General features: G+C 44.6%; 1 protein-coding gene across 1 annotated transcript in view; it reads right to left on the bottom strand.

The window, feature by feature from the left end:
- The window catches only part of LRIG1 (leucine rich repeats and immunoglobulin like domains 1), an 87,445-nt gene that overhangs the window by 42,690 nt on the left and 20,900 nt on the right, over positions 1 to 23,855 (bottom strand). Inside the window, 2 exon segments of the mRNA XM_042779710.1 lie at positions 5,032 to 5,106; positions 9,647 to 9,718. Coding sequence (XP_042635644.1) covers positions 5,032 to 5,106; positions 9,647 to 9,718 — 147 coding nt within the window.

Raw genomic sequence — 23,855 nt, 5'->3', positions numbered from 1 at the left:
CAGAGGCTGCTGACTTCAACCAGACCCCGCGCCTGACTCATCTGCATTTTGTGCTTATGAGCACAAAACCTCTTGCTGCGACCCAGATGGAATTAACAGAGTAGTCTCCTTATTTCTAATTGTTAGATCATCCCTTTTTAACTCCAGCAAAGATGACTTGCAGATTAAAGCCCTTGGGGGTCAAGGCAGTTGTTCTGTTTGTACAGCAATTAGCACAGCAGGATCCCAGGCCACAAATGGCCTCCAAGGCTACGTCTGTGCTGTCGTGTTAGCTCAAACCTCATTCTTCCTGTAAGCCAAACTTCCCAGCTCTCAACACCGCCTACACAGAGGTTTTTACTCTAGCCAGGAACACAAAGTGAGCTCACACCTCGTGTAGAGACCAGCTCAGGCTTGAGCTGTGCTCTGTGAACAGCACAGATGGCAGCAGCTTTGAGCTCTTCCCTCTGACAGGGTCACCCTGAGAGGCTGCCCATGGACAGAGCTGCAGCTCTGATGCTCACCCAAGTCTGCACCACCTTAACTTGAAAAGCAAAGATCAAGTGTGGTCACAAAACTCAACACCACCACCCCAGCTCCCAGGAAATCTTAGAGAAAGGAAGGAGCACGGACTGTGAGAGCACAGATTGCTTGTATTGTTTCAGCTCACAAAGCAAGACACCTTTGTCTTGGGTGAAAGCAAAACAGCAGCTCCAAGAATCTAAATGGACCACATGGGTTTTCAGAAAGAGTGTCTGCAAACCCCATCTGACAACACAAGTGAAGCAGTGCAAACAGCACTAAAATCACAGCTGCTTTCCAAACCTTCCCTGCAAAGGATGAGTTCAAAAGTGTGATCCTGATTCTGCCACATTATGGACCTCCAAGACCAGTCAACTTTAATCTAGTACAAAGGTCTAAAGAGAGTCAAAGAAAATCAAAGTTAGAAAAGAAACAAAGGTCACAATCATAACAATGGGGCTAATTTAACCAGAATTATAATGAAATCTCCAGCACTTAACAGGAAAAGCTCTACAAGAAATGATGCAAGTCAAATGGAAGAGACTGGCTGAAGTCTTTGACCTGCCTTACCCAAATCCAACTGGAACAGCAGAGTACCCTCCTTTCCATGAGGATCATGCTGCCCCAACCAGCATCTGAGCTCATCAGCCCTTTTTCAAGCAGTCCTAGCATGTTCCCTGCCACTCCCAGTTTCCAATTCTCCATGTATTTAGTTTTCAAATTTTACATGATATATTTTGCCTGGGGCACAGTAGATCACTTACCCTTCTCCTATTAGCTCTCTGTTTAATTACAGTTTAATGTGAATTGATCTTTACATTAATGAGTCTGTAAAGAAGATTGATTTTCTTCAAGAGACTTTTCTGCTCAGTTTGGCAGCAGAGTAGTCCTATTGATTTCGCTTTCCCCAGTAAATACACTGCAGTGTCACTGCATCTTCTTGTGAATCAGCTAATCCTATTTCACACTCTTTTGCTCTAAAAATCCCTTTTCTGAGTTCCTTATAATCTGTGCTTATTCGGAGCAAGATGGGGCCAAAGCATCTCAAACAGCTCTGCCTGTTGCTAACACACAGCTGACTGCTGTGGGTCACCGTCCCCTTTGTTCCTAAAAGGTTGGAGGCTTAAAAGACTTACAGTGAATGAAATGAAAGTTATTTTTAAGTGCTTAATCTGTTAACTTCCTTAATTCTCAGCCAGCTAAAGATGTGGCAGAGTGTGCTTTGTTTGCCACGCTTGCTCCAGAGGTCTGGTTAGCACTCTCCACTGAGCCCTACAGCTGCCCAACAGCCTGTGCCAGAGGATGCTGACTGAATCAGGCTTGGAGCCAGGGCACAGGACCAGGATCCAGCTCCATCACTGCCCAAATGGCCCAAAATCCCTCCAGGATGCAGTTACCCACATGCAGATAGACACAGCAGCAGTGCAGACCAGTCCCAGAGTACGGACTGAGCTTGTGCCTGCTCAGGGGTTTGTAGGAAATCCATAATAACAGACCAGTGCAAGGCTGATTGCAGCTTCTTTAACCTGGCAAGCCTAAGAGTTCTTCCATGCAAGTTAGTTGGATACAAACAGACTAAGTTCTGCAAATAAATGGTTTCTTCCATCACCCCTTTCCCCACCAGATCAGGTAACAGGGTCTCCTCAGGAGCCTTCAGAGTTAACACACTGTAGCTGCACTGGGATGGGAAACCCTCAGCCAAGGGCATGTCAGTGAAAACATCCTGCCATCAACTCCCAAATGTCCAAGTCTAGGAACTGTAACTAAATTACAAATGTTGTGGGAATTTCAGGCAAGGTTCTCCTCTCAGCTATTCCGATGTAATTTCGGAATGAATCCAGATTCGGTCTCTCCCCCTCCCAGCTGAATTTCCTGGCTTTTGTTTGCACTAACAGATGTTTGCATTTAATGTCTGTCTTTATTTGGTAACTGTACATAGATTATTTTTCCCTTCTGTTCTATTAAAAGCCTTATCAAGTCCCTTATGTTTGCTCTTGCTGAAATGAACGACTTTGGCAATATTTTCAGCGTGCAAGGCAAACAAACTGATTCTTCGAGGAATAACTGAACCAAACTTCATATACCAAACAGTATATCAGGACAAAGCATTTTTGATACATATGTTATGTCTGCATCCATCTGGGACATCCAAAGGCTTGCAGAAAGCTTTGAGAATTCTCTCTTCAACAGATTCTCACGTGTTTATATATGTGCTTAACTGGCCTGTGGTCCTCACATATGTGGGGTCAGGCAAGTTTTGGGTGATGGAGACAGGTATGGAAAACCCAAAAGCAGGGAATACAAAGCAAAGTTCATTAAAAAAAAAAAAAAAAACCAAAAACCAAAACTTTATGGGAAATCTGAGTTTGGCAGTATTCTTTCTCCCAGCCCCAAAAGGAGAAGAAGTCTGGTCTCCTGTTTAGGAAGAGCAGGAGATGAAGTAACTCATTCAGAAGGGCTGTTTTGAATGACAAATATACAACCCTTGCTTTTATAATACATTAACAGTCCTTTGGAAATACTTAACCACATGCAATATACAAAACCTACTTCAGAGGTTTGTGAGGTAAACACACTTCACACATTTCTAAACACTGAAAAAAAAAAAGGAAATGTATTTATTTTTCTTTAGGATTAAGAATACACTGTAACACTATACACTTAAACAGAAACCAGTTTCTCAGTACACAAGTCTTCATTATGAGTCTTCACCCTGGGTTTGGTTTGGCAGACTCCCCAATTATTACTTCACAGATTGGAAGGCCAGAAGAAACCAGTATGACCATATAATCTGATTCCTTACATCACAAAAGGCTAAATAACTTTACCCACCAATTTGCCTATCAAGCCCATTAACCTAGGGTTGAACTACAGGACCATCTTTTAGGAAGCCAACCAATTGATTAAAGACTCCCAAAGATGAGAACACTTCCTCAGCAAATCATTCCAATGTGAGTCAGCAACACTGATTGAAGCAAGTACTTTAAAAACATCTTTCAGGTTATTTTTATCTCTGATAAAAATTAAAAGGAAATGCAAGAGGGAAAAGAAGTGGCATTCTCTAATACAAGCTAAACAAAGAGACCCTTCTTGCACAAGTATGACAGCAGCATTACAAATCCCACTATCAGAGTTATTTATGTGTAGCAGCTGAGGAGAGCAATTCAGATTTCTGGAAAGTGATACTAAGCAGGTTTGTTCAGAATGCCATCCTTTTATCATTTGGCTTTGTTGCTTCTCCTTCCTTCTGCACCACTCTGAAATTTCAGAGGAGCTGTAAATCTACTGCCTTCCACCAGTCATTATTCCTCCTTTCCAAACTGCTTATTTCATTTCAGGAATAAAAAACCCAAAGCTCCAGCAATTTGGTTCTTTGCCAACAGCTAAATTAATAGCAAAAATAACAACGGGGGCTTGTGGAACTCAGAGCATTTATAGACTTCATGAGAAAGAGAAGCCGATCTGGGGGGCCTAAAACTATATCCCTGGATGGCAAATTCTATGCAAGCTTTCCATCCATAAATCAGATTTCTGAAGGTCTTTTTCAAACCCTGGTGCACAGCACAAACGTGGTAGCACAGTGAGTCAAGAGATCAAGGCTGCCTCAGGGTAAGCCAGAGCCTTTTGAGCAAGAGGGCAATCAGCTGGTGGTGTGGTCACAGGCATTTTCCATCATAAGAAGAACCAAATCCATGGAAAACACAGATACCTGCCTGCAGGAGTACTGCAGGGCCATGCAGGCTGGAAGCCACCACCTGAACTGCTCCAGGACTTTGCTGGAGTCCCTGTTAGCTTCAAACTCTTCCCAGGAACCTGGGAGGTATAGTGCATACCTCAGCAAAATTCCTGCTCAGTGCACATTACAAGCAGACACATGCAAAAATAATTTTGAAACCCACACTCTTTAAGTACTAAACAGTTTGATATTTTAACATTTTATTCCCTTCAGCAGCACCATCGACCCAAGAACCTTGGTGGCTGGTGCACAAGAGCTCTCAGGTGTCTGATGCTTCTGTGGTCATCTAAACAAGCAAAGTTAGGAACTTCAAACCTTCTGCAGATCATGCTTTACAATCACTGCTCTCTCAAAAGAAAGTGTTAAAAAGAAGTTGAAAGAGGCCATAAAAACAGGTCTGGAATGAGTTCCCTAAAAGATTCAAGATGAATGGTTTCTGGCTTTAAGAGGAAAGAAGAAATAATCAGAAAAGGGCCAGGGGAAAAAAAAGAACAGTAAAGAAAAGGTAAAATTTAATAGCACAAGTATGACCTAATGGTTGAAACCCAAAGGCAGATGAGAAAAAATAAGTTTTATTCAACCTGTGGAATTTCCTGTCATAAGTTACCACTGACCATAAGCACAACACACAACCTCACACAAATCACACTACTCCAGATGCTCCTTAATTAAGGCGCCAACAAGCCAAAAAACAAAATGTAGGTTCAGCAGGAATGAGTGTGACAGCCATGAACCCCTGAGAGGCAGCTAACCCACCCCAGAGGGAGCCCCAGGAGGAGGTGGCAGTGACTCACAGGTGGAGGGAGCGCACGCTGGAGGCAGCAGGTCCCAGGGAGGGAATGGCACTCAGCTCGTTGTTGTCCAGTCTCCTGCAAAAAACACAAATTGAGGGTTGGAATCAAGCAGTGCCCAAGCACACAGGAGCAATGCGACACTGAGACAGAAGCCTCCATCTCCAGGGGTTTGTCTGGACCTCTGATGGCCACACCTTACTCTAATATATGAGAGTATATATATATATATATATATATCACTGGTTCCACCCTATTGTCTTTACACAAGCAAGGTTTTTTCCTCCTTTGCCACCCACTCCCTGAAGTGCCAGGCAGGAAAGCATTGTGCCACAGCCCCCCACTAGCTTGTGCCCCCAGGTTTCTGCACCCCAAGGCCATGTGTCCCAGTGCCTTAGGACAGGAATGTCACCCCTTCCCCAAGCAGCAGCCCCTGCTCACCCCCTCCACACCAGGTCAGGGATATCCTGTGGTCAGCAGGAGCAGCTCTGGGAATCCCAGAGGGATTTCCCACAAGGCAGCAGCAGGCAGTGACAGCAGTGTCCCCAGACACAGGGGCCCTGCTGCAGCAGCTGGGGGGCACAGAGAGCCCCTGGGTAATGGAACCCCCAGCACAGAGATGTCCCCTGCAGGGCCTGGTGCCTCCCGAGTGCCTGGAGTGCCCTTCTGACTGAAACCAGCTCCTTGCCATGGGACTGGCTCTTCCTTGCTTTGGAGCCCTTGTTTGTACAGTGAATTAGTCAATTAATGGCTGTAATACTCGCTTGTCTGGCTGCTTGGAAATTACTGAATTTCTCACTCTTTTTGCCCACTCCCCCTCGCTGCAGTGATCACAGGCTGGCTCCCCAGGACCCCCAAACCACCTCTGATCCCACTGCTCCTGCTCCAGAGCCTCGCTGGGTCACTGCAGCCTTCTCTTCTGCAGGGGATCCTGAAAACATCACAACTTGGGTGCAAAGCACAGCATCCCAGAGCTGCACAGCTGAGGTGTGCTAAGCCACAGGGGCACGATCAGGGGCAATCCTAAATCAGGCTGGGTTGGTTTTTTTGTTTTTTTTTTTTTCCTCTTCTTCTTTCCTTTAACACTATTTTTGGCAGGTGGGAGAGGGCAGTGGCACATTCATCCCAGAACTTCCCTTCTGGCTCCTCTGAGAGGAGGCAAGATATTTGATTTCACGAGGAGTTCCAAGCACTGCTGGGATAAAAGCTTTCCTCTGCCTCTGACATTATACCCATGCCTTAAAATGTAAGGGAAAAAAGCCAGATGCATTGCAATTCAGCAAGGAGCTCCACTCTGCAACTAAAAGCTCACTGTTGCTCATATTACAACATGGTCTAGAGCTTCCAAAGGTACAGAGCAAGCTGGAAAAAGCTTTAAAATGCTTATTTGAGCATGTTTTCATTAACATCTAACTGAGCATCTTTTGGAGAAGGAGCCTGGGTCAGCTCTGGTTAAGCAGCTCTGACACCAGCCAGCGTCTAACAACTGATCAAATCCTCCTCTGACATAAGTGTGATATTCATATATCAGCCTCCTGTCATGGCAGGAATCAGTCAGAAGTGGTTCTCCCACCTCATTTTCTCTCTTGGCTCACAGGCACCATTTGCTGACACAGAGGAGAGAGCCAAGCTCTGTATTTGCCTGGGATTTCCCACTCATCTCTTTTTCTTTATGTAAAGGATTCAAAAGAACAAAAAGAAGGGAAAAAACCCCCTTAAAACAGAAGAGCCAGCCTCAACAACTTTAAACTCTCAGTCTCCTTCCCCAGCCCTCAGCTCTGACGACACAAACCCTCTTGGATGCTGAGGCAGAGGAGGGGGGGCCACCCGTATAAAATATTTACAGTCCAGTTGCCAGGCTGGTGTCAAGCTGAAATGGAGCCTGCTCAAAAATAGCACAGCTCTCCAGAGCTTTCAGTGAAAGGCACTTTAGAAAATAAAAGGTGAGTTGTTTGGGGAGGAATTTTAGCGTGGTTCCCACTTTCTTTGCTACCAATGAGGCTGGAAAGCCTGAGAGGCAGGAAACCTTCAGTTTGGTGGATTCCATGATCCTTGTGACCTGAGGAAACCCCAGAAAGGAGCACAGGGCACCCACAGCAGCACCCTCCATCCATCCCTCCAACCCATGAGAATGGATGGGCACCAGGAGATTGTCATCAAATGAAGGCACCAAAGGGGATGAGAGCAAGATCAAGTGTCCTGAAGTAATGTCCCAGTCCAGCCCCTGCCCTGAGCCTGCACCATTTACTTCAGAGCAAGTGGGATCACAGGGTTTTGCATCACTTTGAGCCACTAAATTTCATCCTACACAGACTTACAACTTTTTTTTTAAAGCTTCTCATAAAGGTGACCAAAACAAACCCCACAAACAACTGCCTAAACTCAGGGAAAGAGAAGAGTTTAGGGTAAATTCTGCTGTGACTTTATCACAATCTCTGTAAAGCACTGCAGAGCATTGAAGGTAAGGTATGAAGTTTAAATCTTTTGGTCTGCAGATATTTTCTTTAAATCAAGGGAAAACAAAATGTTTTCAAAATACACCACACTAATTATTCACATGGAGAGACACACACAGGGTTTTAAGCCTTGTGTAATGCTCAGGAACCACAGACAGCACGTTTGAAGCATCATGGGAGGTTTCAGGTCTTATCAATGCATCTATTATTTGGGGCAATCTCTTTCCCTGAGGGTGCCTTGGTTTGCCCAGCACAGCATGAACACAGAAACACTGACTTGCTCTCAAGACATGCCACAGCATGATGCTTATTTCATGAATGTTTGTAAAATGCTTAAAAAAAAAAAAATCCCAAGAAGATGCTCTGGTAATATAGATGTGGTTCTCCTCGTGAAATGAAGTTTATTTCAGTGGTCTGTGGTTTAGCTGTTATTCAAAAGCAACCAAGATTAGTAGATAGGGCTTTTAATAGAGCTTCTCCCTCACACTTCCCAGAGCCTGCCTTCCAGGCTGTGCTCCAGACCTCTGCCTCCCCTCCAGCCTCCCATTTCTGACTGCTCCCTTTCCCTCCTACTCACTCTTCTGCTCTCTCCCTATTCCCTAACCCTGCCTTTCTGACACAGCAAGCAGCTCTTATCTACCCATGACTTTGTGGGCTGCATTACTTATCTCCCCAGAAACCCTGACACCTTTTCACAGCATTTAACTGTTCAGTGCAGGGCTTGTCCTGCTCTATACACATGCAGCACTTTGCTCAAGGGAATTTCTTACCTGGGGAATCACAAGCCACACACATTTCCCACCCCATGCTCCCTGAAGTTACACACCTTCAGGCACTTCCATGAATAAAACCTATTGCTAAGCCACAGTCATGTTAGGATAATTATAAAGTCTCATGGGATCAGGGCTGCAATTCTCTTCTTTAAGCACAGAGCAATTTAAGGCTTTCCACAGGTAAAAGAGAAGTTGAGAAAGCAGATCCTACAGGCAGTGTGCCACATCACTTTCTCTTTAAAGATTGTGGAGAGCTGATTTCAGAGCAGTCACTTCATTCCTCCCTCAATCATGATTCCCAGCAAGTCCCCACTATTCATGTAAACAGAAGGAGCCAGGGGCAATCAGGCCAGGAGAGAGATGCTACATTAATCCCCATAGCCCAAATCCAGCAGGCATCAGTCAGGGACAATTCCACTTTGCCTATTTAAGAATCACAGGATCTGGTCCCTCCACGAGTCCCAGAGCCAACACTTAACGAAAACAGACAGGACAAGAGAAAATGCTTGATAGAGCACAGTATTGTTTCTGAAAGGAAATATTTTTTCAGTTTCCCATGAGGCATCAGTAGCTCTTCAAACAGAGCCCAAACCTCAAGCATGCCAGAGATTCACCAGGCAAACACGAGCTCATTACCTCAGCCAGCCTGCAACTGCAGTCACTCTCGTTTTTTAAACCCCAAAATCAGAGCTCCAGGAATCCCTGGGAAGGGCTGACAGTGCAGCCCCTCTCTGAGTCAAACTGCTGAGCCTTCACAGCCATCAGGAGCTTGGAACACCTGCAGCTCCCTGAAACAGGTCTCTTTTACCAGCAAGGAGGGTCTGGCACAGCCCCTCAGACCTTCACCAGCTCCTCTCTTCCCCACAGCTCTGCTGCTTTAACCCCTTCCATCAAGACTTCCAACAGAATTTGTTCTTGTTCCAAAAGGAGCACAAATGTCTGAGAGAGGAGGAGACACAGTTAAGTGCTTTGTTACCCACTACACTACACCTTTGTTTCCTGGGAGATTTGGGCTAGGTTGGCATCAGGTGTCACAATCCAGGCTGTTCTGCCTTGCTTCAGGGTTATGCTTTCAGCAAGGAGCTTTGTGTGTGTGCAGGTGTGCTGAACTGCTCCCTCCAAGCATTGCACAACAGCAAGGGAGCAAACTCCAATGATTTCCAATAACAGCTCTGCTGTTTTAATTGGGATGTTGTGTTCTGCTAATTGATTAGTTTAAAAGAAGCGGCCCAGGTACAATATAGAGAGGAAAAAACCCCACACCAAGTCAGACCTGCTTATTCAACTTAGCTAAAGGAAGGTACTGTCTTAGGAAACAAGATATAATTTCCTCACAGCCCACAAGCAGCCCTGGCAAAGTACAATTAAAACCTTTGAAGGAATACTTACACTTCCTGCAGGTTCAACAGCTCTGCAAAGGCAGAAGGATCAATCTCTGTCAACTTGTTGTAGCTCAGGTTTCTGTTAAAATAAAAGACAGTGGGATCAGCAAACTGCAGTCACCCTGCTCAGCAAAACAGAGTCATTTTAATTATTTTGGATTGCACTGGGAGGGTTTGGGTTTTGGGTTTTTTTTTTAAAAAAGATAACTTATACAGGAGAGCAGCACTTTGCTGCTAAATACACGAGTGAGTTTAGTTTCATGACGAAAATGTTATCTAACTCTCCCCATGCTTCTTCCTCTTTTGCATTAGATTAGTGTGGTTTTAATTTGTCTTCATATTACACAATTACATTTATTATTCTACTATTGGTTATTCACAACCACAAAACTAATCACAGATGAATAGGATATTTCCTGACAAATTAAGTCTGAACTGAAACAATCAACAAAGCTTCCACTAAATATTTTATAGCTATATTCACACAGAGTGTTTTTTATACCACTGTGTGTTACACACAAAATACACATATATAGGTATGCACACTTACTATGTGTAAATATAAAATATATTCTACATTTTTTTAACAAGATGATATAATTAGTCTATCACTAATTTTTTTTTTTAATTAGTGAATACAGCTTTCAAACCATACAGTAGTACACACTTTGGTCCTCAACAACCCCAGCCAACACTTTCCAACTATCCAATAGCCCAAATCTAAATTTAAATCATATTGTGGCACTGGTGGATGACAAATGGGTTGTTTCATTATCTGAAAGCAGCCTGGTGGGAGAGCAGGACATCCCTGACTAGAAACACTCAGAGCTCAACCTGCCTCAGGAAGGAACACACTGCAAGGACTGCTAGGGACAGCAAACAGACAAAATAATGCAAATTAAGTGCCAACTCCAGAAACCACAAGTAAGATCTTTGCCATGCTCTGCTGTAGCATCATAGAGTGCAACAGCAATCTTCCCTCCAAGATAAGCACTTTCAGCACACCACACAGGACAGGTCAAACCTGCAGCTAGGGACACATCAGATCAATTAAGACCAAGTGACTAATGATGCAGAAAGTAACAAGTGCTTTAATTACCATTCTGCATGCAGTGCTGGCATGTTTCTGTGAGTGTGTAATCTAAAGAGGGAGGAGGCAAATTGATGGGTGGTAGCAGAAAAGCAACCACAGTAAATTGCAAGGAAATTGTGAGGGGGACTTCTTTAATTTTACTTTGCTCCACGCCCTGCTCTCGGATATTACCCTGGGTAAAATTCAACCCTCCTGCCTCCTCTGCAGGGAGGTTACACCCTCTTACTGCACCTCTGAACACAACCCAGAAGATTCATGGCCTGATTTTAGATAAGCCCTCAAAACATTGAGCTGCTTATTCATACCACCAAGCCAGTCTGACTAGAAAACTGGCCAATCTTCCCTGGTTTGGGTTTTTCTTTGCTTTAAAACTATGCCCACAGAAAGCAAGCAGGTCTGGAACCCAAACAGGTAAACAGGACCTAAGTCACCGAGGCACCTACTGAACTTTAACCAATGCTCCATGACCCAGGAGTTAGGCACACACAAAGAAAAGGCAGTGCCAGATGGATGGGAAATACCTCTTGGATGCTCACACTGACACACTGCACTCTGTGCCCATGCAGAGAGAGATCCAGGCTCACAGCAGCCTAACAAATACCAAGACTTGAAAGGCTACATAGCTTACCAACTTTGCAGGAAGTGATAAACACCTCTTTCAAGCTAAAAAAGCAGATATTGATCACCTGCCCTCTTGTAATGCATTTATGGGAAGTCCTCAAAGCATTCCCCTGCACGAGGGAATCATTTGATGGCTCTCACATCACCCCATTCCCCATCATTTCAGCTCTAAAGGCAGTTCCTTGCATCTTGCCTAAAATCTTCAATTTTTTTTTGCCAATACCTGCTGTGGAAGAATGCTCTCCAAATCAACACCACAGGCTGGCTCTTAACAGAGCCTAGAACTGAAGCTATACGGGAGTGTAAAATCTAACCAAGCATCTCAGTTTAAAATATACTGTCCTGTAAGCCCCTACTGTCTTTTAAAACACTCAAGAGACCTTTAAATCAATACCAGCCTACAGCAGATATCCATTTCACTATGAGCTCAAAGGCATTTATCTAAATAAAAGTCAAACTGCAGTTTAAACTCAGTGTGTTTGAAAGCCAAGTCCATATTCATAGCACAATTACGAATTAAAGTGCAATTTGCCCACAGATTACATTACTACTTTTTTTTCTTTTTAACCACACAGTAAGATCAGGTTGGAGCTTGTCCCTGCCTGATCTACAGGCAAAAAGAGAAAATACAACAGGTAACATCCTACAGACACAGCACAGTAAAGCTGACACAGAAATACGAGTTGACAAATGAAAAGGGAGAAACACAGCCATTCAATGGTGCATGAACCCATCTGTTTTCGTGTATTTCTGTGCCTTTTACTGCAGCCAAACTTTACATTTTTTAAGGTAATGTATTTCTCCTCAACACATTCCTCTGCAATAGGCTAAGATGCTATTTTATGAAGCAAAAAACAAGAACACATGCACCAGAACTGATCATCCCTACACTTGCCAGAGGGACCAGATCCCTGGCTCAGCCTGTGCTCAAGCACTGAGTGATTTGACATGAACCTCCAAAGTTCATAAGTGAAAACACAAAGATCTTCATAAATTAAAGGATTTCACTGCCACACTTTAACATCACACAAAGTGACTTTATGATTATTGCTGCTACCATTCAGGACATCAAAACCACTGTACAAGTAGCTGGCTCTTCAGCTAGCAACAGAAAGACTTTCCAATAGCTGCTGCAGGAATGCAGGTGAACTCCATCCTCTTGCACACCAAAGTCTTCGGTTCTCCCCACGCTACTCACTCCAACCACCAAGTATCCTCACTAAACATACAACACACTGTTCAAAAATCAGTGGGAAATGAAAGCTAGAAATGCAGCCAGTACAAAATAAACAGGAGACTTGAAATTACATAGATATGCCAAAATAAAGTTTACTGAGTTTCCGGCGCTAGCTGTATTTTAACTTATATTAAAATACCCAAGAATTTTTAGCCTGAAGCATTAGCAATCAAAGGATGTGTTTCCCAGAACTCTGATCCCCTCACTAGGCAGTATTTGGCACGCCAGTCACAGAGTTTAAGGCAGAGAAAGAATTAACGTGCTCCAATAGATAGATCACTGGGACTGGGAGTCAGGAAACCTCTGCCTATTCCTGGCTCTCTTCATCTCCTGCTGTGTGACCGGGTCATGTCACATCACCTCTCCAGAGCTTTTGTTTCCACAGCCACCCTTTGTCTGTCTTGTCTATTTAGACTGTAAATAAAATTGAGGTAGGTATTGTCTTGGTTTGCCTGATGCTGATGAAATGAGGCCTCAATCTTGGTCGGGCTGCAGTAATGCAAATAAAGAAGGGAACTCAGAACTCGAGGTCATGGGTGCACAGGATGCTCTGCCACCCCCAAGCGTGGGTCCCAAGTGCCCAGCAGTGAATGAAGCATTGCAGGGGCTTTGATTCCCCACCAGGTCAGCCTCTCTGAGCTGAGCAGACCAGCAGTGCTGGACTGGAGATGCCAAGCCCAAGGACACAGCTGTCTCTTCAAAAGCTGCCACATTTACTGTTCCTCTAGCACAGAATGCATTCCTTCTCAAGGAGCCCCTTGGGATGATGGCACACAGTGGCCCAATGGATTACTGAACAAATGGTTCTGCCACCAGTGTTCCAAAATGCCTTCCTCAAAGAAAGAGAGCCATCAACTCCCATCACCAAAACCCTGTCCTTTCCCAAATAGCACCAATTCTCTGAGGTATCTCTCATCCTGGGCATCTCTTCAAAGCCAGTTGATAAAGCATCACTTCAGTGTTTTATGCCAGTTCCAAGAGCCCAAGTCTCTGGTGCCTGTTCTGCCCCTTTCCTGGCACCTACAAGTGAAGTTAGCAGAGCCCAAATGTGGGACTGCCCACAAACTGCTTCTCTGCACAGGTACATCTTTCTGTTGAATTACTCATGGAAGGATATTTTGATCCCTCCAAGGCAACTGTAGAAAGAAAACAGAAGTCAACTAATATACATTCAGGACAAGAACCTGGGCTGTGAGTTCAGGGAAGCATCCTATGAAGGTTAAAAGTTTTACAGCTGGCAGAGGAAAAAGAGCAGAACCACCAACCTGAGTGGCCCCTAACATTCAGATTGCTTTTTTCATACCAGCTTCTATTGGAAAAGAAAAGTTGGTAGATGTTTCTAGACTTTTATTCTGATTTACTGGCTTGAAAAGTGCTCTGCATATTATTTATCCATTACAAACCTCAAGTCTTCCTTGTACTGGCTAATATAACAATGTAGGGTTTTCCCCTCCTGTCACTGAGATGCCTGTGACTGAGAGCCTGTCAAACCAATATGGGAAGGACCCTGTTGTGTCTTTTCAGCCATTCTAATCTCTAAATAAGAAAGCAGTGTTTGCCTTCAGCTGGCATTGTGAAAGTGGCACTGTGGATCACTGAACTGCAGAGACTGAAATGAAAGTCTTGGTAAATAACTGGGTATGTTCAAAAGAAAGAATGGTGTCCCAGAAAGAGTCCTGCTTGCCAGTTAGAAGGGATCAGTCAGTTGTTAGACCTGTGAGAAGCCAACCCTGCCCTTGGGCAAGGTGCAGAGCAGACCAGGAGTTTATGTACCAGTTCTGGCTCTGCTTTGGGACCTTGACCAGCACAGAGAAAAGCATCTCTGAAAACAGAGGTGCCTGTGTGGCTCACCAGACAAAGGAGCAGAGACAGACATGGCTCCTGGTCTCTGCTCACCACCACCATGGCCAAGTTCTCTTCTGCAAGGTGAAAGTTTCCAACCTTACATCAAAACCATTTATCTGTCAGTGCAGCAGATTATGTCAAAAGCGTTTCTGCACCTTTTGATGACAGGCATTGGGAAAAAAAAGGAGGATGGCTTGAAATTCTGTCACTGTCAACTGTGGCTTTCATTAAACACTTTGTCAACCGTTGTCATAACACAACTTTTCATTGCTCCTGCACAAAAGGGAGCTGAGGGCCCAGAACAATTGAGCCCTGCAGTGGAAATTCCTCTGGCTCATCTGTCGAAAGATAGCTGCCTAGTCTGCAGCTTGCTGAATAGGCTCCATCCTCTTCCCACATGTCTGGAGGTGGTTTTACAGCACTGGAAGGGAGGCCCCATGCACACTTCAGTGGGTATGAAAAGCATGGCTGCAGCTGAATTAGCTTGAGGATGGGGGCCAGGGGAGCAAGGGAGGGAGCACACTGCCCATGCTAAAACTGTACAGCTGTGTAGGAAGCAAGCACACTAAAATGTCTCTTTTAAACAAGATTGTGAGGTGCCAGAAATGGCAGAGTCCTTGTAAGCAGTGACAGGTGAGCATTAAGGCTGAAGCCAAAGAGATTGCATGGATTCAGGTGGTTGTAGGACTGTCAGGACAGAAAGAAATAGCTTTAGTCCATTTTTGATTCCTGTGCACATGACAGGTCCAAAGTCTACTCCCATGAGGCAAGAGCAGCCAAACAGCTACTGCAGCCTCTTCTCATCAGCCCTGTGCTCCAGTCCCTCCCTCTGGCCATGCTCCAGCACCTCACTGTGTGTCCTGCAGTGAGGGAACCCAGGATTCAATGCATGGCCTCACCAGTGCTGAAGATGATCACTGGCCCAGTCCTGCTGGCCACACTATTGCTGCTACAGGCCAGGGTGCCACTGGCCTTCCTGCTCACCTGGGCACTCACCAGCTCATGGTCAGACAGCTGTCAGCCAGCACTCTGGTCCTCTTTCACCAGGCAGCTTTCCAGCACTGTGCCCCAAGCTGAGCCCCCTGCAATTTCTGTTTTAGAGTGCCCTGAACAGTGTGCTGCCTGCAGGGACAGAGCATCCAGCTCACTAGAGACTCTCAAAGAGCCCACACCAAGCATGGGCAAGAGTTACCTCCTAGAAGGAGGTAAGAGCACCCCAACAGAGAGGTGGATGTCCCAGATTGCTGCTCTAAGTGCTTTGGGGAGAAGGGGACTCTGCAGGACACAGAGGTCACACAGCAGCACATGGGTGAAGCTGTGCCCACCCCAGAGAGGCTCTGTCAGTGGCTCAGCTGATGTGCTCACTCAGGCTTTACTCATGTCCTCGTTCAAATTACAAGCAGCATCATCACATTGGCTTGGGCTAGCAGCCTGCTCATATAAGGGGCTTTACGTGCAGGAGGGAGTCAACTTAAGGGCAGCCCTCAAGCCCTAATATGAGCTAATTTGACAGTGAAGACAAACTTTGAGAGGTCATCCAGACACCAAGAAAAGTGCACCATGAATCACTCTCAGTCATGACCAGGGACACCATCTAAAGGAAATTCCTGCAGCATGATCCCCAAAGAACTGATACCACACCAACTCCAGCCCATGTGTGCAGCCATTAGCACAAAGAACACTAATTAAAACCACATCACTGAGGAGTATTGTGCCAGATTACAATTTAATATGTGGTTGGTATGGTTTGAGAAACTTGGGAATGATCTTACCTTCAAATGCCTTTCAGGGACACACTTTGAGGCCCTTCCTCCTGCTCTGCCACTCTGCACTGACAGCTTTGGGTGCACACAGATCACACATCTGGCACAGAGGTGCCACAGCTGGGCAGCTCACACAGGGCTGGAAACATGAATATTTCTATCATTGTGGACTGCCAGACTCCAAAGACAGCAGAGGATGAGCAGCCAGTCTCAGGGCTGAGGAAAGGCAGGAATCCTTTGCAGGAGTACTGGGTAACACTGAGCTGCTGCTGGGGCTTCCACATCTCCTACACCAAGAACTTCTACAGGTTTATTGTCTCTTTCAACAGGGCAGTGTCAGGTTATTTTAGGTCCTGTTTGGTTTACACAAATGTGTTTTGACAAAACCTAGGATCCTGTTTCCTCCTATTTTAATAACCTTAGCAAAACTCAAGTTCTTGTCTGCTTTTTTCTTTTATTTTTCTTGGAAGATCATCTCCTCCAAGAACCCCTATTCTATTTCTTAAGACAGAAGGATTAGATGCAACTCAATCTACATAATCACACAAATCTGCAAATATTCCATAACACAGGTACAAATCACCTGGGTAACTCAAGTACTCATCAGAAGAGAATGAGGATACTCATTTCACCAGAGTTTGATCCCAGCCCACTCAAATTTTCTCAGCACTTCAATTGCTCCACATTAAAAAAAAAAAAAAAAAAAAGTAAAGTGAGATTTCAAGAAGTGAAGTGATTTGAAAGCCATGCAGTGGTCTCAGTGGCAGGGGTAGGCATCAGGCCCAAGGACTGCATCAAAGAAAAAACACATTTAACACATTTCAAAGGGGACATGAGCACCTAAATAAGAATAACTCTATTTAATTTCAGGTAAAGAAATCCTGCTTTGCTACCTGTGACAGGTAAGCAGCTGGAAGGAAAAGCAGGATGTGGAAGTTCTTTTAACCCACAAATAAAACTCCACCCATCATCTGCCCTGACACCCATAGGGTTTGTTCTGGGTTTATTGCTTTAATTAAAGTGCTAACTATTGCCATGAGAAAACTGCATCTGCTCAACTGCATATGACCAAACTCACCTTTTTCTAATTGGATAGCAAATTTCTTTCTTGGTGATTTTGCATCCACAAAGCAAAGCAATGTGTCTTAAACCACTGAAGCAAGGGCTGGATAGACCAGCTCATAAACAAAATACTCAAACAAATTGCTCCTGCTTCTATCACCACTGTGTTTCTTTGGTAAATCAATAAAGGCCATGACTTCTTTACTAAGATTTTCAATTAATGTTCTCCCACTGTGTATTCAACATATTAAACCAATTTATTGACAATTAACAACTATATAATTTACTATACATATCTACCTTAGACCTGCTTAGCCTCCTTTAACAATAACAAGCTGCATTGATAAATCAGCATTAAGTGCTATTTACAGTTTCAAAAATGGCTCCTTTTGCAAAGCAAATATTTTCATCTGAAAGTTGTGCAACTCTTCACAAGTACTCACAGCAGATAAACCATGTTAAACCTCTGGTTTTTTCAGATGTTTGGGAAGACCCACAGCAGCATGTTTGACTGCTGGCAATCAAACCCTCCCACCACATGATTTTGCAAAATCCAGCTGTGGGCTAGAAGTTGAGTGCAGAGAAAAGAGAGAATTCAGAAATTCCTCAAACACTGTTCAAAATTCCTATAATTTTAGAAAATGTCCAAGGTCAATCATTCAGTAATACTGAATAATCCTTATTTCAAGATGTTTTCTCAGAGAACACAGAATTGCAAAGTGTTCTGCTGTCTTTGGGGATTCAAATGGTTTCAATCCCATCTGCAAATGTTCCTGGTAAGCTCAGAAACCTTAACCAGCCAAAATGATATTTTTCTACTGCTTCAACACCATTTCTTATCAGAAATATTAATTTGGTAAATGCACAACACTCTGGGTTCCACTATCCAGCAGCACATCTGCATTACTGCATGCCAGGATGGGGGATCCCCAAGCCCTGGGGAAGAAATTTCAGCACACAGCTGGAATTCAGCTGGAATTCCCCCTTTGCAGAGCCCACCAGGAGTGAGATTTGGCCCTGCCTGGCCCAGTGGCAGCACTGGGCACAGCCCTGCCCAGTCAATCATTAAAGGTGGCACAGGGCACACAGTCCTCTCCCACCGTGTTTGCTCACTGCTTCACTCTCTTGAGGTTCTTTATTAATAGTTAATCAGCAAGGCTTGATCTCCCCCCAAACAACATGCTTGCTTACAAGTGGCACAGAGGAATATTTGTGCACTGGTTAAAACAACTCAGGCAAAGAGTTGAGGGAAAAGTTTTTGAAAAGCAGTGCCCAGATTTTTCCTGCAGCAGAGGGATGGGGGCTCACTCCAGGCTTGCTCCAGTTGTTCCTGCACTTGATGTTGCTTTTTACCCACACAAAAGGTAAATCACCTCCTGCTCTGATGGTACCTAAGTGTTGTTAGAGGTTTTTCCCAGAAAGAACTGTTGTCCTGTTCTGCACCTGGCTGGCCACCATGCACAGCTGTGGCACTGGTGCTGCTCCTCCCCAGCCACTCAGGGCATGAGCTGTGCTGCCAGCCAGGAGACCTCTCAGCAATGCACTGATGGGCAGCTCTGCCCCCTCAGATGTGCTGCAAAGTTCAACAAGCCCAGGAGCAGAGTCAGCTCAGCCTGCCCAGCCAGGACAGAGGAGTGGTCAGCCCTCCCAGCCCTGCTCCCCTCGTAGCCCTGGCAGCAGTGACTCCCATCTCACAGAACACCCAGGCAGCTCTGCAGCTTGGCACAGTGCAAATAAAGCCTGGCACAGTGCAAATAAAGCCTGGCACAGTGCAAATAAAGCCCTCTCTGATCCCAGCAGCCCTCCAAGTGCAATTACAACTCTGGACTCCTTGCTCTGCCCACCATAAACTTGCTCAGTTCAAAATCCACCGGAACAAGGACATTGCTGGCACTTTGCTATGCCATGGGCTGAAACTGAGAGGTTGGCCAAATCCAAACATCTTGAGTGTGGAAAGGAATGATGTCTATAACCTCAAGCCATCTCAAGGACTAGTTACCCATGGGCTGCCTGTGGCTGGCAGCACTGCATGGTGCAGGGCCAGCTCTAATCCCCCAGAGGTGTGAGGAACACATGGCAGACAGCTTTTCATTTCAAGTTTAAAAATAGCTCTTCTCTGTAATAAAGAGCAGCATTTTAAAGGCAAAACCCAAAGATTTTAAGCTAAAAAAGCCTTAAGCTGGCCATCCTGGCTGGAGGTGTGTGGTTTACAGAAGCATTTACCCCCTTTCCTTTTTAATAATCAATGTCCAATCATAATGCACTTCCATCCACTCTGAGCACTTTTGTACTGCCAACAAAGCACCAAGCAATTTAATGGATTTCTAACCCCAAACTGGAAGCTGTACTACACCCAACTGACTCAATTTATTCAGCTTTAGAGGAAACCCTGGGAACAAAATGCTAGAAATAAAACCACATGCACTGATAACATTACAGAAATAGATACACCAAGAAGCAAATGTTCTGTCCCTTTTATCTGACCTCCAACTTGGTTTAATTGACCTTCAAGATGGAAAGACTGCATTTAAAATAAACCATTTCCACCTAGATCAAGAGTAATAAGAGTGTGAGTGTATATGAGTGTGTAACTGTGTGTGAGTGTGTCCTGTAAAAAGTTCTTTCCTACCCCCATGCTAACATCAGGCTCAGCTGTCAGAACAAGAATTCAGATTTTTTGGCATAACTCCTGTATTGCTTTTTGCCCCTGGGACAGCAGCAAGGGCAAAGCAGATGGAGCTCAAGCTAAAATCTCTGCTCAAAGTCATTGAAGGAACAATTAAAGCTATTGCTGCTTTACATGTCAGCTTTAACATCCCTTACAAACAGCAGAATCTCACATGTGTACATTCACACTTTAATAACTCACATGTACCTGGCCTTCCCCATGTGCATTTACACACATAAAGGCAGTTCTAACCACAAACACACACCCATGCATGTGTGCACGAGGCAGTACAATTACAGTGATGTACACAGCCAGAAAGGCTTTACCAGGGGAGTTTGGGACAGCTGTACAACTTACAGCTAAGCTGTGAAGAGTGCTAGTAAAAAAATCTTTATTGCACTCTGCCCCACCATATAATGTCACATCTTTTACAGAAGCACTATTTTAAAAATCTTTGAGAGCTTTACAGTTTTTATTGGTGCTGTTTTTCAGCTCCTCCCACATACAAAGCCAAATTTTTGTATTAGTGCAATTCAGGCTGCAGAAAGTCTCAGAAGAAAAAAGACAATTAAATTTTAGAAAATTCTTCAAATGAGCTTGCTCTTCCTTCTATCTCAGAACTTTGCAGGATTAAAAGCCAGTCCTTCTTTCCAGTGGCTGCAGATTTTTGCTCTTTGAGTCTCTTAAACTTTCAGGAGTCGAGAGCCAAGGGGAGCAGCTGCTCTTGAGCCCACATTTGCTCCTGCTCCCCACCTCTGTGCTGGGGGCACTGGAGCTGAGTTTGAACCCTGCATTAGCATCAGTCAGGCACCAAAGCTGAGCACACAATTCTCTTTCAGATCAGAAAGGCATTTTTTCATCTACTTCAAAGGGCTCTGATGTACTTTGCTGGATGGATGCCTTGATTTATTATTCAATGAACTCCCTCTGATTTGCACAGTTTCTCAGCTAAAAGCATCACAGCTAATTCAAAGGGAATGTAGATGTTTAAGGTTCAGTCAAAGAACAAACTTTCCCTTCTATAGATTTCTATCCTTTCCACATTGCAGAGGGATGGGGAGGGGAACATTTCCCTGTTCTTTTGCTACAGGAAACAATGAACCCACTCTCCTGCAAAATTACTGATTCTTTTAACTACTATTACTGGAATGATACTGCTCCTCTTGGCATTTCAGATCAGATTTTTTGTTATAATGATCTCAGTCTCTCCTCACCAGAGGATGTGTATTTGTCACAGGAGCTGCAGTCCCAGCTCCAAGGACTGGGATCCCTTTCATCTGAAGGGATGCTGCAGTCAAGCAACAAATTCTACAGGAAGATATTAAAAGGCAGATAAGTCCTTCCCTCTTCTTTGAGCCCACCTCACTCAGGCATAATCCAAAGTAGATTCCATCTTAAACTTATCTATTGGCCTCTCAAAATATTTTTTAAAAGTCCTCTAATGAAACTCCATGTGGGTGGCCACCTGGTTGCCCTGAAAATAGAAAAGCTAACACTGCAATTTGGCCAGGAACAGAAATACCCTTTCCCTCTCATGAGTGGTCCTTGTGAGCCCAGGCACTGTGCCAGGGGCTCACCATTCACTGCACAACCTGCAGCTCTCACAGGGCTAAGGGCTCCCTGGCTTCACCCCAAATCCTGCTCCAAACACAATTATTTCTGGGAAACATGAATGCAGGAGGTGCTCCCAAGGTTTGTTACTGCACAGTGAGGGACACAGGTGCACTCACTGCTCTGAGAATTCAGAGCATGTCCTTTTGGGAGTAGACAGACTAATCTCTGAAAGTGATAGGAAATGTCAGCACTTCAAGGAAATCAGAGAAAGAATAGTGAGGGTTTGTGGAAAGCACTGCTGCTCTAAGCACAGACAGCAATGGGGAAAAGTGCAGCAATTCACTGAAATGATGGAGAAATCTTGAGATGAAAAATGATGGGGAAGCCAAAGCACCCCACAGAGGGAACATGGGACAGATGGAAGTGGGCAAGCCCAAAGAGGCCAGGAGGTGACAGCACCTGGCTGAAAACCACAGGGAAGGAACCCCTGTGCAATTCATCACCACATTTCTGCAGCCATGAAGAGCTGCAGCAAACTGCCTGAAGGAGAAAAACTTGCTCAGTGCTTCCCAGAGCTGGGCATTGCCAGGAGCAGGAGCCTGGCTCAGACTGGCAATGTGGGAGCACATCTGTGCACACTCCTCATTCCCAGCCTGGTCAGACTTCAGCAATGCCACATTAAAAAAAAAAACACAATAATTAAAAAAAAAATTGCTCAATTTGTCACAGCGAGTGAGGTACAAAATAAAAAAAACCCTTCCAGATCTTCCAAACCCTTCAAGTCTTCATAAACCAATCAAGTTTGTGTAAAAATAAATTGCAGTGCATTTTATAGGGGAAAATAACTACTGCAAATAGAAACACAATCTTGCTTTTCGCTAACAAAACCTACAGGAAATGGCTCTGCACAAGTTAACTAAGTGATAGTGAACTTTCTCCAGAGTGTTGTATAGGAGGTAACTGCAGAAATGCCTGCCCAATTTAACCTTCTGTCCAGCCTGCCCTGCAGAGTCACACCACAGAGGTATCTGGCTGATGTTAACAACCCTCTGGTGCATTCTCTAGAGCTGCAGCAGAGAAAAGCAGCTTATCTCACCCATGCTCACCCTTGCCACAGCACAGAGCCCAGGCAGCCAACTACTGATGGGAAACAGCATTTTAGAGCTTTCCCCTTCTCTGGCTGGCAATTGGTTTTTATTTTGCATTTTAAAGATGTGGTGCAAAAAGCAGAGCAGATGCCTGCATGCCCTGCATTCAGAGCTGTGCCACCAAAGGGGTCCCATCCCTCTGCACATCTGCCAGACACCCACCCCTTTGTCAGAGCTCTCAATGTCATCTGAGTATTTGTGGGTAAAACCTTTTCTAGCACCATCACTAACACTCACTGAGCTTCTCTCCCTTTACTCAGCACCTCCAGCAGCCCAGGAAGGGCTGCAGCAGTGCCAGGGAAGGATCTTTTGCTCCCAGGGCATCTCAGGAGCAGCACATCTGCCAAGGAACCTGGTGTCAGTGTTTGCCTGGAGCTCTGCAATCACACAGTTCCAGAGAGGAGAAGGTGCTGCTGCAAACACAGGAAACAATTCTGGTTTTCAGCCTTCATTTCTTTTAGTTGAAAAGAAAGAACTGCAGCTTTATAAATGCCTATACACACACATCTACTGAACCCCCAACATCTCATTCAGTCCTCACTTTCCATTAAATACACTGTATTGGGGGAGGAAAAAATAAGTCTAAGAAGAAACCAAGGCTTTTCCAAATCCCCACAAAGCTTGGGTCCTGTGTAATTGCTTTAACCAGGACAGAGCTTCAAGAGCTGCAGAACACTGCTTGATCACATTAGCCAGCAGGAAACCATTTCATGCTCTTTTTTTCAGTAAATTTGACACCACCACCAAAATTACTCCAAGACACATAAAAAACACACCAAAAAAACCACACCCATAGGGAAGAGAGCCAAAAAAAAAAAATCAGTCTAGAGCAAGGAGGCTCACAATAAAATGCCCCCCATGGAATGACACTGAATTCCATATACTGCAACAGCCACTGGGAGGGAAGCCAATACACAGGAATATTGCAATCAGCCTTGGGAATTAGCTCTGGTAGGTTCCTGGAGCCCCACACTTACGTCAAGTCACGTGAATACAATTACATAAACTGCACCTTTTCCATGAACACCTTCACTGCGATAAAGGTTCTCATTTTTCTCCACATAAAAAACACTCTCCACAGGTTTATAAGCTTTAAATTGCTATGAGAACCCATAAAAAGTGCCCAAATAAGTCTATTTAATGGTTACACATTAACCATCATACACCTCCAGGCTTGTGTTATCCACTTATTTGCTAAATCAATAAACTGCTCATAGGCAAACTT

Source organism: Catharus ustulatus, chromosome 13 (genome assembly GCF_009819885.2).
Source record: "Catharus ustulatus isolate bCatUst1 chromosome 13, bCatUst1.pri.v2, whole genome shotgun sequence".
NCBI classification, from domain to species: Eukaryota; Metazoa; Chordata; class Aves; order Passeriformes; family Turdidae; genus Catharus; species Catharus ustulatus.
This window is presented reverse-complemented; position numbering and strand designations above follow the sequence as displayed.